At 42.5% G+C, this 14,574-nt stretch overlaps 1 protein-coding gene across 7 annotated transcripts in view; it reads left to right on the top strand.

Moving 5' to 3' along the window:
• Nucleotides 1-14,574, top strand: part of MTM1 (myotubularin 1) — a 94,228-nt gene that overhangs the window by 22,927 nt on the left and 56,727 nt on the right. For 4 of the 7 annotated variants that reach the window (XM_033111189.1, XM_033111206.1, XM_033111182.1 and 1 more), the window contains 2 exons: nt 76-148; nt 2,915-2,987. In XM_033111189.1, the coding sequence (XP_032967080.1) occupies nt 132-148; nt 2,915-2,987 (90 nt within the window). In that variant the 5' untranslated portion in view covers nt 76-131. Of the gene's footprint in view, nt 1-75; nt 149-2,914; nt 2,988-4,768; nt 4,864-14,574 lie in introns of all 7 variants that reach the window. The other 3 variants (XM_033111174.1, XM_033111166.1, XM_033111161.1) reach the window with 1 other exon arrangement.

Genomic DNA, 14,574 nt, shown 5'->3' with positions numbered 1-14,574 from the left:
TTTAAATATCAGGTATCACATATGTTTGGCATTTCGTACAATTCGGTTGATATTAAATGTTGTCTTTCTTGGTAGAATTTCCAGTATGGCTTCTGCACCAACTTCTAAATATAATTCACACTCCCTGGAGAATGAGTCTATTAAGAGGGTAAGTTGAGTTTTCAGATTTATCCTATCTCTTTCTCTGTATTTCTCTTTTCATAGTTGAATATTAGGTGGTTATTTTCGGTTTATTGAATTCTTAATTTCATTATTCATTCACATACTATAAATATTTTAATACATGTGGTTTTATTTATAATCGTACCTTGTTCTAGAAAAGACAGATTACCTTATATGTGTTACATGAGTTTTGTTCGTAAATCCTTTCACATAACTTCATTTTTGAGAACCTCTGTCTTGTGAATTTTACATTTGAGGTAGTAGGCAATTCCTCACCCCTGAAAGTTTTCTGAAAGAGATATTGGAAGGCCAAAGCCCACTGAGAAGCCTTCCTAAATATTGGCATTATTTTCTAATTATGATGATAAAATAGTTACATGACCAAGACTAACGCTAACAGAAAATGGTTCAAAGTATTGAGGAGAAAACTGTGTAATTAAAGGGAGATTTTAGAACGTATATTGAAAGGAAGGGGTGAAATTAAAATAAGCTTTATCCATGGCCCTTTAAGTTTTTGATACACATTGCCAATTATCCAGCAGAAGGTTAATTGACACTCCCACTGGCAGTGTAGGGAGGTGCCCATGCAATCAGAAGGGAGCAAACTGGTGTGTTTTAGTTTGTATTACTCTGATTACTAACGAGGTTGGCCTTTTTAAAAAAGTAGACATCATGTGTTTATTGTCCATTTGTATTTCTTCTGTGAAGTGGCTGTTTGCGTGCTTTGCCTATTTGCCTTTGGGGTGTTTGGGGGGGATTCTCTTTTATTGATTTATAAGTATTCCTTATATATTATAAACAACTCTTTATAATATACAAGTCTTTGCCCTAGTTATTTTCTTTGTTTTTTTATTGCCTGTGTTCCCTGAGCTGTATACTGCATCTTTGTGGCTTCCTTATTTTATAACTGGAAGTTTGTATTAATACCTTTTATTCCCCTTTACCTTTTTCTTTTTCACTTAGTTTACTGTCAGCCTTTTAATGATAGTTATAGTATTTTGTTTTGTTTTGAAAGTCACAGGTTTAAAGTTTTTATGTAATCACGTCTATCAATTTTTTCCTCTATATTTTCTGCTTTTGGTGTCATGTTTACAAGGACCTTTTCATCCCCAAGATTACCTGAGTGTTTATTGTATATTAGTAATGTTATGGAACAAGAATCAGTTCTAAACACAAGAGTAGCTTCAAGAAGGTAATTCTTCAAGATGGTAATTATAAGTCCTTGTGTCATATTAACATAAAGTATATCTTATGTGAATTCCATGTTATCCTGTGTTAAGCAAACATTTGTTTCCCTTATTTTGTGGTGGAATTATGCTTCCTTCTGACCCAGAACTGTGGTACTCATATTTGAAAGGTATACTGAATATTAAATTTGCTCGTTATCCTTGTTTTTAGTTAGTACGAGGCGGTGTTAAAGGATGATGATAATTTTTTTCCAGTTTTATTATTTACATAAGGTGTGTGGTTTTGCTCCTTCCTGAGGAAGGCATTCCTGGCTGGGGACTATTTGTCTTGCCCTCCTAGTTTAAAATGCTTAGCTTACAAGTGCTAAAACATACTGAAAATGGGCTAGGAATTTTTATTTTGTGCCCAAATTTTAAAAAAAGATACAAACATTAAAAAACCAGCAAAGCACCCGTCTTTGACAGCTTATATTTTACCTAAATACACAATGCGCATTTCTCTTGTTTGATAATACTTTACATTTGCATAGCCCTTGATAATTCATAGACGTGTGCTTGTTGCTTGTGTGTTTGGTTTCACTTAATAGTCACAGAACCCCTTTGAGGGAAGTTTTCACACATGAAATGATTGCAGTGTGACTTTGGAAATCAATTAGAAAAAAGTGAATGAAAAGTAATGCTGAAAAAACCCTTGGCCCAAACAGATGTTCATGATTGTGCCTCACACGCCCTGCCGTGGACACGGGCAGCCCATCAATTGGTGCGGCTCCGCTAGGGCAGCTGAATAGACTGAGAGACACCTTTCCAGGCATCCAGCTCGCCATGGCCAGCTATGGCAAGTTAGACTCCCAGATCTCCCCGGGCGAGTGAGTACTTGGCTGCCTGGGAGAACCACTGTGGCCATTGAAGGAGGCGCAGGCAATACCTCTAGACCCAGGAGACTTAGAGACAGTACAGCAATGGGAAGGACTTGTCTAAATGGTTCCTACGGCCCTTGTCAGAGCCAAAGTTCAATGACAGACCACCCTTTCCTCTTACCAAGTTACCTATGTGAGGAAGGATCCTAGTAAAATAAGAAACCCAATATGTACTAACGGCTCTTTTCTGGCATTGTAAACAGATTCTGTGATTACTGTTGCTCAGTTAAGGCCCCATTGAAAGTTTTCATTCCTACTCTTAACAAAAGATAAATGACTAAATGTTTACTATGAAAAAAAAGCTGTCACGGTATACATGTAGCCATAGAATATACTTAATATTTACTTTACATCATTTTCCTGAATGCTGTGAACTGTAAAGTGCTTAGAAGGGGTGTTTAAAACTTAATATTATTAAACAGTGTGCTAACATTATTGGCAGACTAAATGTGAACACAGCTGATGAATTTTGAGGGTAAGTTGTATTTTTCAGTTGTTTGAATTTTCTGTGCCAATTTTCTCTAATGGCAAATCTCACTCTAACTTTTTTCTTTGAAAGGTGTATTTCTGGTCGGTTTTGTGCCACGTCACTTAAAAACATGTGCAAATGTAATGTCCTTACTTCTGATGCCACTGTTTCGTTTCCAGACTTCTAGGGATGGAATTAATCGGGATCCCGCTGAGGCTGTTCCTCGACTTCCAGGAGAAACTCGCATTACTGGTAAGGGTCGTATGGAGTTAGGATTTGCATCACTTGATGAGAGGTCCAGCAGGATGAGCTGGCTTCAATCCCTCATACTCTTTAGAAGTCAAGTTGAAACAAATAGGCTAGCTTTGTTTAAAAGTGTTCATCTAGAGAGAACTTTCTGTGTTAGTTTCTTAATCGAAGAGTTTTTTCAACAGCTTCACGCTCTCCAGGAGAGTAATACATTTTTCTCTGTACCAAAGACAGAATTATTTTAGAAAAAAACAATGTGTATTATCTCTTGAAAGTATCTTATTAGAGCGATAAGCTCTTATGGTTTGAGGTTATAAGAACAAAACGTTATTAAGGTTTTTCAATCTGTGAGGTACGCTTTAACACGGTCAAGTTAAAGGTTTAAAGTCTCAGTATTCTCTTTTGTGGAATATAGGAGACCACATTGCTTTAAAATATCTTTCTTTTGCCAGATAACTGAAGTTAGTAATGTTGATGTAACAATTTGATATTTGGCTTAATTTTTCATGATAAATTCCTATTAAGAGGATGGTATCGACTTTCGAAGGACACGATCATTGTGGCTTAAGAATACAGAAGCATCTGACAGCTTCTAAGCCCAGGGCCGATGTTACGGGCTTTCACATTTTACATTAGGGTCGACCCCTCCTCTCATTCCCATGTATTTGGAGATGATACAGTTCCCACTGTTTCAGGGAACCTTTTGGTTTATTGACTCCGATCTGGGTTGTTTTCGCTTAAATGGCTAAGACATGGCGCTAATTAGATTAAGGTCATAGATATGGTGCTTTTGTGAATTAGTTAGCCATGCACCACGCGAAACTATTCTAAGTCCACAGACTTGCACGCATGATCCCCAGTCTTGAAAAAGAAAACATCCTGATTTCTGGATAAGAGCGAAGAGGGTAGCTGCCCTTTGGTGATCTTCATGTATGAAGTTTTGGTGCTCTGCTCAGTGCCAGAACCTTAACTGACATGTTGTAACTGATTGACTTAGCATGAGGTAGCCTTACTGGGTATTTTTTATTTAGCACCTGAGGAGAAAGGAATTTCGAACTTGTTTAGAAAAATGAAAAGCCATTAACACATTCAAAAACCTTCCTGAAAGATAAGAGAAAGATATATTTTTATACCAAATTAGCTCTGCTAATTTAGTTTCTCCTTATGTTTGAGCCTACCAAAGATGTAGTAGCCTCTTGCCCATCTGTTTTATATCATTTAAATGTTTGAAATGAATCTAGCGAAACTCTTGTCTGCACTATTAAAAGAGAAAGAGTAGACTCTAGAAACAGCTCTACTGCTGACATTCATTTATCAAAAACATCACAATGCTTGTGTGATTAGAGGTTGGTAGTCCTCAAACCCTATCTGGCGGTTAGTCCATGAGACTGTCCTACGGGAATTGCCACCCTCTAGTTGAAGTAGCTCACGTTACCTTGGTAACCCCCTGAGGGTAGCAGCAGCAGTACCCTCATTCACTTCTGCTTTCCAGCTGTTTTCCCCTTGCCCCAGGTAGTGACAGCTTTGTGGGCAAGCTCAGGGAGCTCATGCCTGGAGGTGACATGTGGCCCCCGTAGTTCCCTCACGGCCCCACTGGACCCAGGCCCACTCGACCTAGCATGGTAATGCAGAAACATTGCCAGTGCTTGCTTTCAACCTTTGCAGTGATTTTTTTTTTTACTGTAGTTATTCATAGCCAAATAGTTTATATTAAATTAGTGCCATTTGTTGTGTATCTTGGTATATATTTCCATTATTTTAGGGTACTTTTTTTATCTTAATAGACAAAGAAGTTATTTACATATGTCCTTTCAATGGCCCCATTAAGGGAAGAGTTTACATCACAAATTATCGCCTTTATTTAAGAAGTTTGGAAACGGTAAGTAGAATCTAAGACCATAAAGATGACCCTAATTGTTAAAGATAATGCTAAATTGTTTCTCTTCTCCCTCGCAAGATTGACTGTGGATCAGATTAACATGGGGGATATATTTGCTGCTCAACTCTTAATTTTTGGCTTATGCAAAGCTTATTTAGCACTAACACCTGTGTATGTAGGAATAGAGTGAATTAAAAAAAATAAGTTTTGTCTTGCATAGTAGTGGGGAGGGGTTGGTAACTACCCGTTTGCTTGTTTGGAGAAGCTAGGCCTAGGACAGTGGTTCTTTAGCAGATGCACAGAGGAAAACACTTGTGGAGCTTAAAAACACGACAGATACCCTAGCTGTATTGCATCAGAACACCCAGGCCTATGGTTCAGGCACACATGTAATTTTTAAAACTTCACAGAGAAGGATGTTGATGTGAATCCCTTGTTCAGACTCACTGCTCTAGAACTTTCCAAGTGTTCAATTACAAAGCACCAGCGAGCAGTTTAGAACTAGGCTGACTATGGTGTGGCCTAGTGCCCCTCTACTTTTTCATTCCATGGCGATGAAATGTTTGCCACAACATTTCAAGGAATGTCCCTTCGGTAGAACAGTGAGGTGGAGACGACATGCTCCAGAAGGGAGAGAAGGAGTGAGTAGCCCCTGTGGATGTCACAGAAGGACCTATGCTAAATGTGGTGGTGGGTCACCGTTGCCTGGGCTGGCCTGAAGGAACAGCTCTGTTTTGATGAGATGGACCAAGGAGGGGTAAAAAGGTCCAGGATACATGGAAGAGAGCCCAACAGAAGCTTGTGCACAGGAGACATTGAGAGTGTTGAGAGAATCTAGCTTTTGTTTTATTGCTGTTACTCTGCAATTTCTTCAAGATGGTTCTAGTCTAGATTAGTTTGCATCTTTTGATTTTTTTTTTATGTTCAGCATTGTATCAGTATTCTGAAAACTGCTATGTATTACTCCTATTGCCTTAGCTGTGGAAGCCCACTTCTATAGTGTTTATAGACCCACGGGGTCCTGAGATGGGGATTTTATTTATGTGAATCTATTCGGGCCCCTAAGTCAGACAGGAACCGAACAAATGTTCTAGTTTCCCAAAATGCCAAAGGAGAGTCTGCAAATTGACAGCAGTGTGAGCTGGATGTCAACCCTTGACCACAATTGGCAACAGTTCTAGAATTAATCATTTAAACAGATGATTTTTAAGTACCTAGGAAAGAAAGAAACCATTGGGAGTGTTACTCACCTTGCCTTGATTAAGTCAAGGCGTGTGAGAGACCCCGGCAAAGAATCATGGGCCGAAGGGTGGCGGTACGCTTAGGTGGGGTTATAGACTGTGTGCGACAGGCTTGACGCCAACCAGAAAGGGTGGTCATTCATGTCTTGCACTACGGGCCCTTTATCTCCAGCATATTTAATGCCGTGCACATGAGCACGTAGAAACCATGTGTGTCCAATATGTGAAAAACACCCGACTAGCCAATGCACTAGATGACCGAGTCAGGCTTTGAAATGATCTCAGTCAGCTAGGATATTGGCGTGAAATGAATAATATGAAGTTTAGTGTAGATAGCATTTACTTCATAAGAACGACTTGTGTCCACAAAGGTCAATAAAGGATGGAGGAGGTCTGTCTTAATGGGGCCTAAGCTTATTTGGTCCAGTGATTGGACATGATTGACTAAAAAGTTAATAGACCTGTAGGCTGAACTAACAAAAATATAATAACTGCCAGATGAAATGAGATGGTAGTCCCATCTGAAGTGTGTTCAAATCGAGGTGCCATGTTTTACGAGGGACATTGACAAACTAGAGAGAGTTTCAAACAAAGGAAACTGCAGGAGGAGTGATGATCGAAATAAAGGTTGACCTTGGATCTGAAGAAAAGAAGATGAAGGGAGACATGATAGCTATCTTGGAATATTTGAAGTGCCTTCTGTGGAGCAGGGGTTAGACTCATTCTTTGCAGCTCCTGAGGGCCAAATTGGGACAGATTGAGAGACTTTATGCTAATGTGTGGGAGACTCATCAAAAGTTAGAATTAAGGCAAGTGTTGCGGTGCCTTTCACCTCTGAGACTCTCAGCTCGTTGACCAGCCACATGTGCCTGCTTCTGTTTTATGCTGTCACTGATGACGAACAGGGGAAATTATTTCAACTGTGGTGCGACAACAAGATTATGTATCCTGTCTGATCTCAACAACGTAAAACAAACAAAAACTGTTTGTAGAAAAGAGGCCAGAAGGAAATCCATCAAAAGTTTTAGTACTTGGGATATTTGGAGAGTCGAATTGGGCATGCTTTGTTTCCTCCTTTCCACTTGGAAGGAGCGTGTATTCCTTTTATAATTGGGAGAGCACTTAGCAAGCTTTATTTTGTTCTTATATGGCACTCTAGAAGGTGGGTGTTAGTGCTGAATGGGTGAATGAAATGCCCATTGGACACTGACCATCAACTTTTTTCTTCTTCCACTAAGTATTACATAAACATTTTACCAATTTGCCACAACATTTAGTCCAAGTATGAAAGCAAGCAGCTAATGGCAGAAACCATATAAGGAAAGCCATTTAAGTGTTTATGAAGAAGCCTAAAACATCATCATGATAGTGTTTCTTACTTACTTAAAGTCCCAAATAAGAACATTGATTGTGGATTCTGCTGCAAAATGTGACTTTTGTGTGTGCGTTTGACAAAGAGCTAACATCTCACTGGCATTTTGAAGTGGGCACCTGTTTGTTTCAGGTATGTAAACACTGCAGTGGAAGTGCGGTCCGACTCAGAATCCACTCTCCAAGCACAGGGGTCGTTTCCTTAGATTGGCACAGGGGTCTTCTTCCACCTGGCCCTCCTTCATGGTCTTGCCCTGCACGCTGCCTCTGGAGTGGTCCTCCTTAGAACGAAGCTGACCAGCTTACTTCTCAGTTCCAGAACTCTTGGTGGCTCTCGATTGCCCATTGAATAAAATCCACTCTCCTTTATATGGCATAAAAATCCTTCTGACTTGTCTTTCCATGTCTCCCAGACTTTTCTCAAACTACACAAACCCTTTTGCCAACATACGAGGCCCTGCTGTGCCTCTGTACCTCGCATGTGCTGTTCTCACTGTATCTGAATGCCCTTTCAGAAGCCACTGTTCATCCTTCATATTCCACCTCCAAAATCATGTCCTCTCTGAAGCCTTCTCCAGCTTCCCTTGAAGTAATCACTCCCTCTTTGTGTCCTCACAGCCCTTTTTTCACATGTCTACATTAACACTTGTTATGAAACCTGACCTGGCCACCCTATCTAAACTTGTAATACCCCTCCCAGCACTTCCTCTTCCCCTTCCATGTTTATTTGTTTCTTCTGAGCACTTGCCACTACCTCCAATTTTATATATGTTACTGCTTCATCTTATTCCTTATCTGTCTGAGGACAGGGATGCTTGTTTGTCCTTTCACTGGTGTCCCCTCAGCACTTAGGACAGAGCCTGGCACATGGAGGTGCTCAACCAGGAATGCTATCTCACTTCTGTGCTCTTTGTGTGTGGTTGTAACTCATGGCGAGTCCTTTTGGTCCTCTGTGCCTAGCTAGCAGTGTCCAGTAGACAGGAGGTGTTCAGTAAAAGTGTATTTAACGAGGAACTCAGGAGAGAACAGACCTCGTCACTGTGGTTTGACCTCAGCGTGGACCCTGCCAAATGGTGGTGCCTTGAAGACCCAGAGCCACCTTTTGACCTTGAGGGTGCTCAGAAATTTGGCTCGCAAGAAAGTTGATCTCGTGAGTCCAGTAGGGGCTACTTAGGCATGTAAGGAGTGGTAATCTGGTCGACTACCACGGGGAACAGTGCTTCCAGACTCCCTTCCAGGAACACTCTGGGTTCAGCCGCTATCTATAGAGGATGAGAAAGACAGATTAACCCTTTGACCATTCGTGCATTCATCTCTTTATTCCAAAAACATTTGGCGAGTCCCATGGTGAATCTAAACGCCACGCTAGGTGAATGATGTGGAGGTGAGTAATTGGGGTATAATGTGGCCCAGCCGGCGGCGATTGCATCATGCTGTGAGGTTACAAGGGAGAGGATGAATAACCGTGTGATGAGTCAGAGAATGCTTTAGAGAGGAGGTGATATTTGAACTGAGTCTTCAAGAATGGTAACAATTTCCTGGACAGGAGGAAGAGAGGGAGGAGCCTGTCAGGTAAAGAGTTTCCACATCCCATGTGGAAAAATACCATGTACTGCGGAAATGGCTAAGTGATCTGTTGGAACTGGAATATAGAGGGGAGAGGCAGGAGTAGGGAATAGGAGACAAAGCTGTTTGCACGTTACCTGGAGAGCAGATGTGTATTGCGGGAAGAGAAGTCAGGTTGCAGCATGTATGATGGATTAGGGACGGGGAGACTGGAGGCAAGGAGTTACTGTAGCTTTCCAGGTAAGCAGTAAGGGCCTAACATAGTCATGGTGGGATGGAAAGGAGGGAACAGCCGTGAGAGATTCAGGAGGGTTTGAATCTCTCAGGTGGTCGTTGGAGGTGGGAGTTGAAGGAAAGACTCGAGCCGAGAATGACTTCTGTGATTTTTTGGGCTTGAATGGTTGGAGCTGCTCCCAGTCATCGAATTAGACATTACAGGAGAAGGAATGTGTTGGAGATAAGCCCCCGGGGAAATAAGTCTGAATGTGTGGACTTACAGCTGTCCGACTACCAGGTGGAAATGACCCAGAAGCAGTCGGAGACGTGACTCTGAAGCTTCCAAACGTATTAGCATATCACTGTTGGGAAAATTGTGTACATGCACGAGATTACCCGCTAAGAATATGTGACCAAAAAAGAGATGTGGGCTGAGGAGAGACCCCGAGAGGGCATGGACATTTTTCCGCGGTGGGGAGAGAAAGAAGAGTCACTGGAGAAGAGAAAGAAGCCACAGTAGAAAAATCTCCTGAGAGAAGGCTTTGGTGGAAGTCACTAGAAGAGAAAAATCAGAAGAAAGGGAGCATGGTGTGAAATGTTGCAGAGTTCGGTACAAAGAAAGAATGAACAGGGGCCATGGAACGTGGCCATTAGGAGGCACTGGGACCCCCGGGGAGAACAGATTGTATAGCGACAGGAGTCTGATTGGTCTCTCTTCGTTCTCCTATCTCCTGGTGGAAGGTTCGCCAGCACCGAGGCCTGAGCACACTTCTCTCTATTCATTCTTCGCCACATGCCTTCCTCTATCCCCTGGCTTTAGTCCCTTCTCTACAGATAACACCAGTGTTAACAAAGCTTCTTGAGTTTCCCGCGTCCTTTCCCACACTGTCATCCCACCTGACCACAGCTGACAGGCAAAGCAGACACTATCCTAGCACATTCCCTAGTCCTCCCATGGCTCTGGTTTCTAGTGCTGACCTTTCTTCTGACCCCAGTTTCTCATATCTTCCTGCTTGCTGGAGATCCCTTGACTTTCCACCTGGCATCCCAGAGGCCAAGCCCAAATTCTTCAGCTCTTTCTCCCTTCCCAGTCAGTTCCTTTTTCTGGCTGTTCTTGTTTCTCTTGATGGTGCTACTTTTCTTCCTGTCACACTGGGGTCACCTCTCTCTTGCCCTTCTCTCTCCTTTGCAGGCTTCTTCACATTCGCCCAGTTCTCTCTAGTCCTGTCGCCCCACTCTCGTCCAACGTCTTATCAGCAGCTATCTCCCAGGCCATTCTCGCTAGCTCCATAAGGCATTCTTACATTCTTACCATTGCCCTGCTCAGAAACTCTGTGGCCCCTTTCCTCCCTCATTTCAGATTCCTTAGCTAGGTATTTACATCCTCTACAACCCACCCCTGACTCATCACCCCTAATCCATCATACATGCTGCAACCCGACTTCTCTTCCTGAAATACACATCTGCTATGTTGTTCTCCATGTAACGTGCATACAGACAGCCTCGTCTCCTCCCATCCCCCACTCCTCCCTCTCCCCTCTGTATTCCAGCTCCAACAGATCGCTCAGCCTCACCCCACCACGCTCTGGCTCAAGTGCACTACTCGCTTTCCTACAAGCCCTATGATTTCTCCCCTCTGGACTTGCCTTCAAGCCATTTTCTCCACCTAGGACACCAGTCAAACCCCAACCCCCGCCCATACACACACTTTAAAAACTTATTTTGAAATATTTAAGATAAGAAAGTTTATAAAGGATAACATAAGCATCTGTGGGTCCACCACCCAGCTGAGGAACTCCCATCTCCCCTTCACTCCCGAGGTAACCGCCATCTGAAAATTGGGATTTCTCATTCCTGGTCATTCCATACACCCGTTTTTAAAATCGAATGGAATATAGGAGCTGTGTAGGACGCTAAAGGAGTGGAGGCTTTTCAGCCTTCGGAATAAGCAGATGACAACACTTGGCAGTATAATTTGGTTCTCGGATTGACCGCTGATGAGATGGGAAACGCATCGGGTACACAGTTTTCGTTTTCTGGTGGTAAGTCAGAATTAGTACATTCTTCCTGGATTAAATTCAAGGAGAAATTTGTTGTTAGGATTTTTCTCTAAAAGATAGGAACATAGTGATTCAGTTCTTCAGGTAGATTATCACCCATAGATTCTTCAGTACCATTCAAGGGCCTCTGTAAAGACAGAACGCATGTTAACTTTTATCCAGTCAAGGTATTTCTATGAGGAACTGGATCAGCAGGGTCTCTTTCCTTTGCTTTTGGATGGTTTACCAGTGCAGAGGCTAGGGCTGGAAAATTGAGATGGCTGGATGGCCTGCATGTCCATCAGACTCTCTCAAGTATGTGGTTCTGAAATGAGCTTTGGACAGGTGCTACATATGCATCATGCCACCTAAGAGCTGGGCATCTAATAAATGTGGCAGCACTTAGGTCCCATAATTTCTTTAATTGGCTGCAATTGCAGCTATATGCCTTGGACCCCACCCTGAAGGGAGGCAAAGTTAACCTTCCAGTGTGGACATTTCAAAGCCAGACCTGTATTCTTTCCCAGAGGGAAGCCGCGCCCACATCATTACAAGCATGAACAAAGAGGATTCCTATAGTTTTCAGGAAAATGCACGGAAAACTTTTCAAGACTGTTCTTTTTTTAGGTTCTTCTGTCTCGTGGATTTGGTACGTCTTTTCATTTTAAAGGAGGTGAAATAATTTTAAAAAGACTAGAATAATAAAACAGTCTAGTGTGTCTTAGGTAAGAACATCAGTGGGAATATAAAATCCATACTATAGGTATTCTTTTAAACTTTAGTCTTGAATCATCTCCTTATATTGCTGCTGCAAAACGAATGCTGTTTTGGGGTTAAAACAATTCCTATTAATACTCTAGGTCCCCCTTGCCCCTTCTTGTTGTACCATTCCCAATTTGTCAGTTTCTAAACTTGAAACCCTGGGGGCTACTGAGTTCCGCTGAAAGTTGAAAGTCACATAGTGGATTTAATTATTTCCACTACAAGTTCAGGCTTTCAGGCCTCGGAAAGGGTCCCATCGCTGCTCTGGCAATTCTTCTAATCTCAAATTGACTTCTCGTTACATCCCCCATCGCATCAGTGAGAAATCCTCCATGTTCATTAGCTGATCGAATCTCTTCGAAAAGTTGCAAGTCGTCCTCATGGAGCTCCCATAAAATTCCCCTCGGTACCTGATGATGTCTGTTTTCACTCATCCTTTCCTCATCCTCTCCCACCTGAGAGGAAGGAACCAGACGTCTTCTCATCCAAAGCAAACCCCTCTACTTGAGCTTTTCTCCTTTTATTGCCTCTGGAGCCTTAGTACCCCACCATTCTTCTGTGGTTTACATTTGTGGTTTTCATTGCCTCCTCCCCTGTCCCCACCCCACCAGACCTGCTCTAATGTCTTTATTTTAAAGCACCTTCTTGTATCCCTGCTACCACCTGATACTACCATTCTCTTTCTTCCCCTTCTTTGCCAGATTTCTTTTAAAAAATTACTCCGCAGATGCTGTTTCCCCTTCCAGACTATTAACTCCTTCACTTCTTGTGGTCTGGCTTCTATTCCCTATTGAAATTAGGCTTCTGCTCAATTCCAGTGGCCTTGGTTGAGTCCTCAACTTTTTAATTTCTCTGCAGCTGTGGATATTTGTTGATTACTCCTTCCTTTGTATTTTTCTCCACGCATTCTTGACTCTTTCACTTCTTTCTGCCTTTTGCCTTTATTACAGTTCATTTTTTCCTTCCTACATCCTTAGTGTATATTTCCCCAGAGTTCTGTCCTCACCTTCATCTTTCTACATTGTCAGTTGCTTTCCAGTTCCATGGCTCCAGCTCCAATCTTTCATTTTTAATTTATTGACTATTTGAGAGCCTGCCATGTGTCAAGCACTGTGCCAGGCATTAGGATATAGTGGTGCACACAGCCGACGCAGTCTTTCCCTCATGAAGCTCTACTTCTGATGAGACTGGCAGACATTAATCAGATAACCTCACCAGTATATGAGGTGTGATCAAAAAATACAGGGAATGTTTAAAAAATGTTATTACAGTAAAAGACACATTGCCATTAATCTCCCTCAAAATACTCCCCCTCGCTTCGAACACACTCATCCCATCCTTCTTGACACTTTCTAAAGCAGTTCTGGAAGTCCTCTTTCATGAGTGCTTTTAGTTGCACTGTCGTGGCTGCCTCGGTGTCCTGAATTGATTCAAAATGTTTCCCTTTCATGGTCATTTTGACTTTGGGGAAGAGCCATAAGTCACATGGTGACAGATCCGGTGAATAAGGTAGATGAGGACACACTGTAATGTTTTTATTTGACAGAAATTGCCATATACCAGAAGCGATGTGTGACACAGAGCGTTGTCATGATGGAGGATAAAGTAAAGACACTCACGAAAGAGGACTTCCAGAACTGCTTCAGAAAGTGGCCAGAACGATGGGATAAGTGTGTTCAAAGCGAGGGGGAGTATTTTGAGGGGGATTAATGGCAATGTGTCTTTTATTGTAATAAATTTTTTATTGAAACATTCACCACATTGTTTGATCACACCTCATAGTAAGCTGTGATAAGTGTCGCATGGGAGTAGTACAGGGATGCAACAGTTTGAGGAGCCTGCACAATTGTCCTGTGACAATGAGGCTTCACCCCTGGTCTGAAGAATGAATAGGAGTTGTCTAGATGCTGGGCAGGGGCTGAGTTGGAGAGAATAAGCTGAGAGAACAGCACATGAGAGGTTCTGAAACCAAAAGGATCATGAAAAGATGGCAGTGTGGCTGGGTGGGGCCAGGGGGAATGGCGAGAGATGAGCAGGAGAGGTGGGTGGTGGCCAGGTCATGTAGACGTCACGGCCTGCTAAGGATTTAGGTGTTTAGAGGGAAGCAGTGAGAAGCTTCAGAAGTGGTTTAAGCAGAGGGATGATAGCATCAGAGTTACTTTTATAAAAGATCACCCCAGCTGCTGTGTGGAGGGCAGATGGGAAGGGGAGCAAAGAGACTGCTGTGCCTATTTCAGTGGTCCAGAGAAGTTGCTGGTAGAGTTGGAGAGGTTGACAGATTCGAGATCGACTTAAGAGGTAAACATGGGAGGTTGGCTTAAGGATAATGGAGCAGGGGCGGTCACTGCATGGATGGAGTGCCAGCCACGGAGATAGGAAGATGGAATTCAGAGAGAGACACAGCACATGTTTAATTCTGGACATTATGAGTTTGAGGGGCCGTTGGGATCTCTTCCAGTTCTGTATTTCCAGCTGCCTCCTGGCCCTATACTTGAGTCATTTATCATAACCTCACA

This window comes from Rhinolophus ferrumequinum, chromosome X (assembly GCF_004115265.2).
Source record: "Rhinolophus ferrumequinum isolate MPI-CBG mRhiFer1 chromosome X, mRhiFer1_v1.p, whole genome shotgun sequence".
NCBI classification, from domain to species: domain Eukaryota; kingdom Metazoa; phylum Chordata; class Mammalia; order Chiroptera; family Rhinolophidae; genus Rhinolophus; species Rhinolophus ferrumequinum.
Note: the sequence above shows the minus strand (reverse complement) of the source record. Positions and strands in the feature narration are given on the sequence as shown.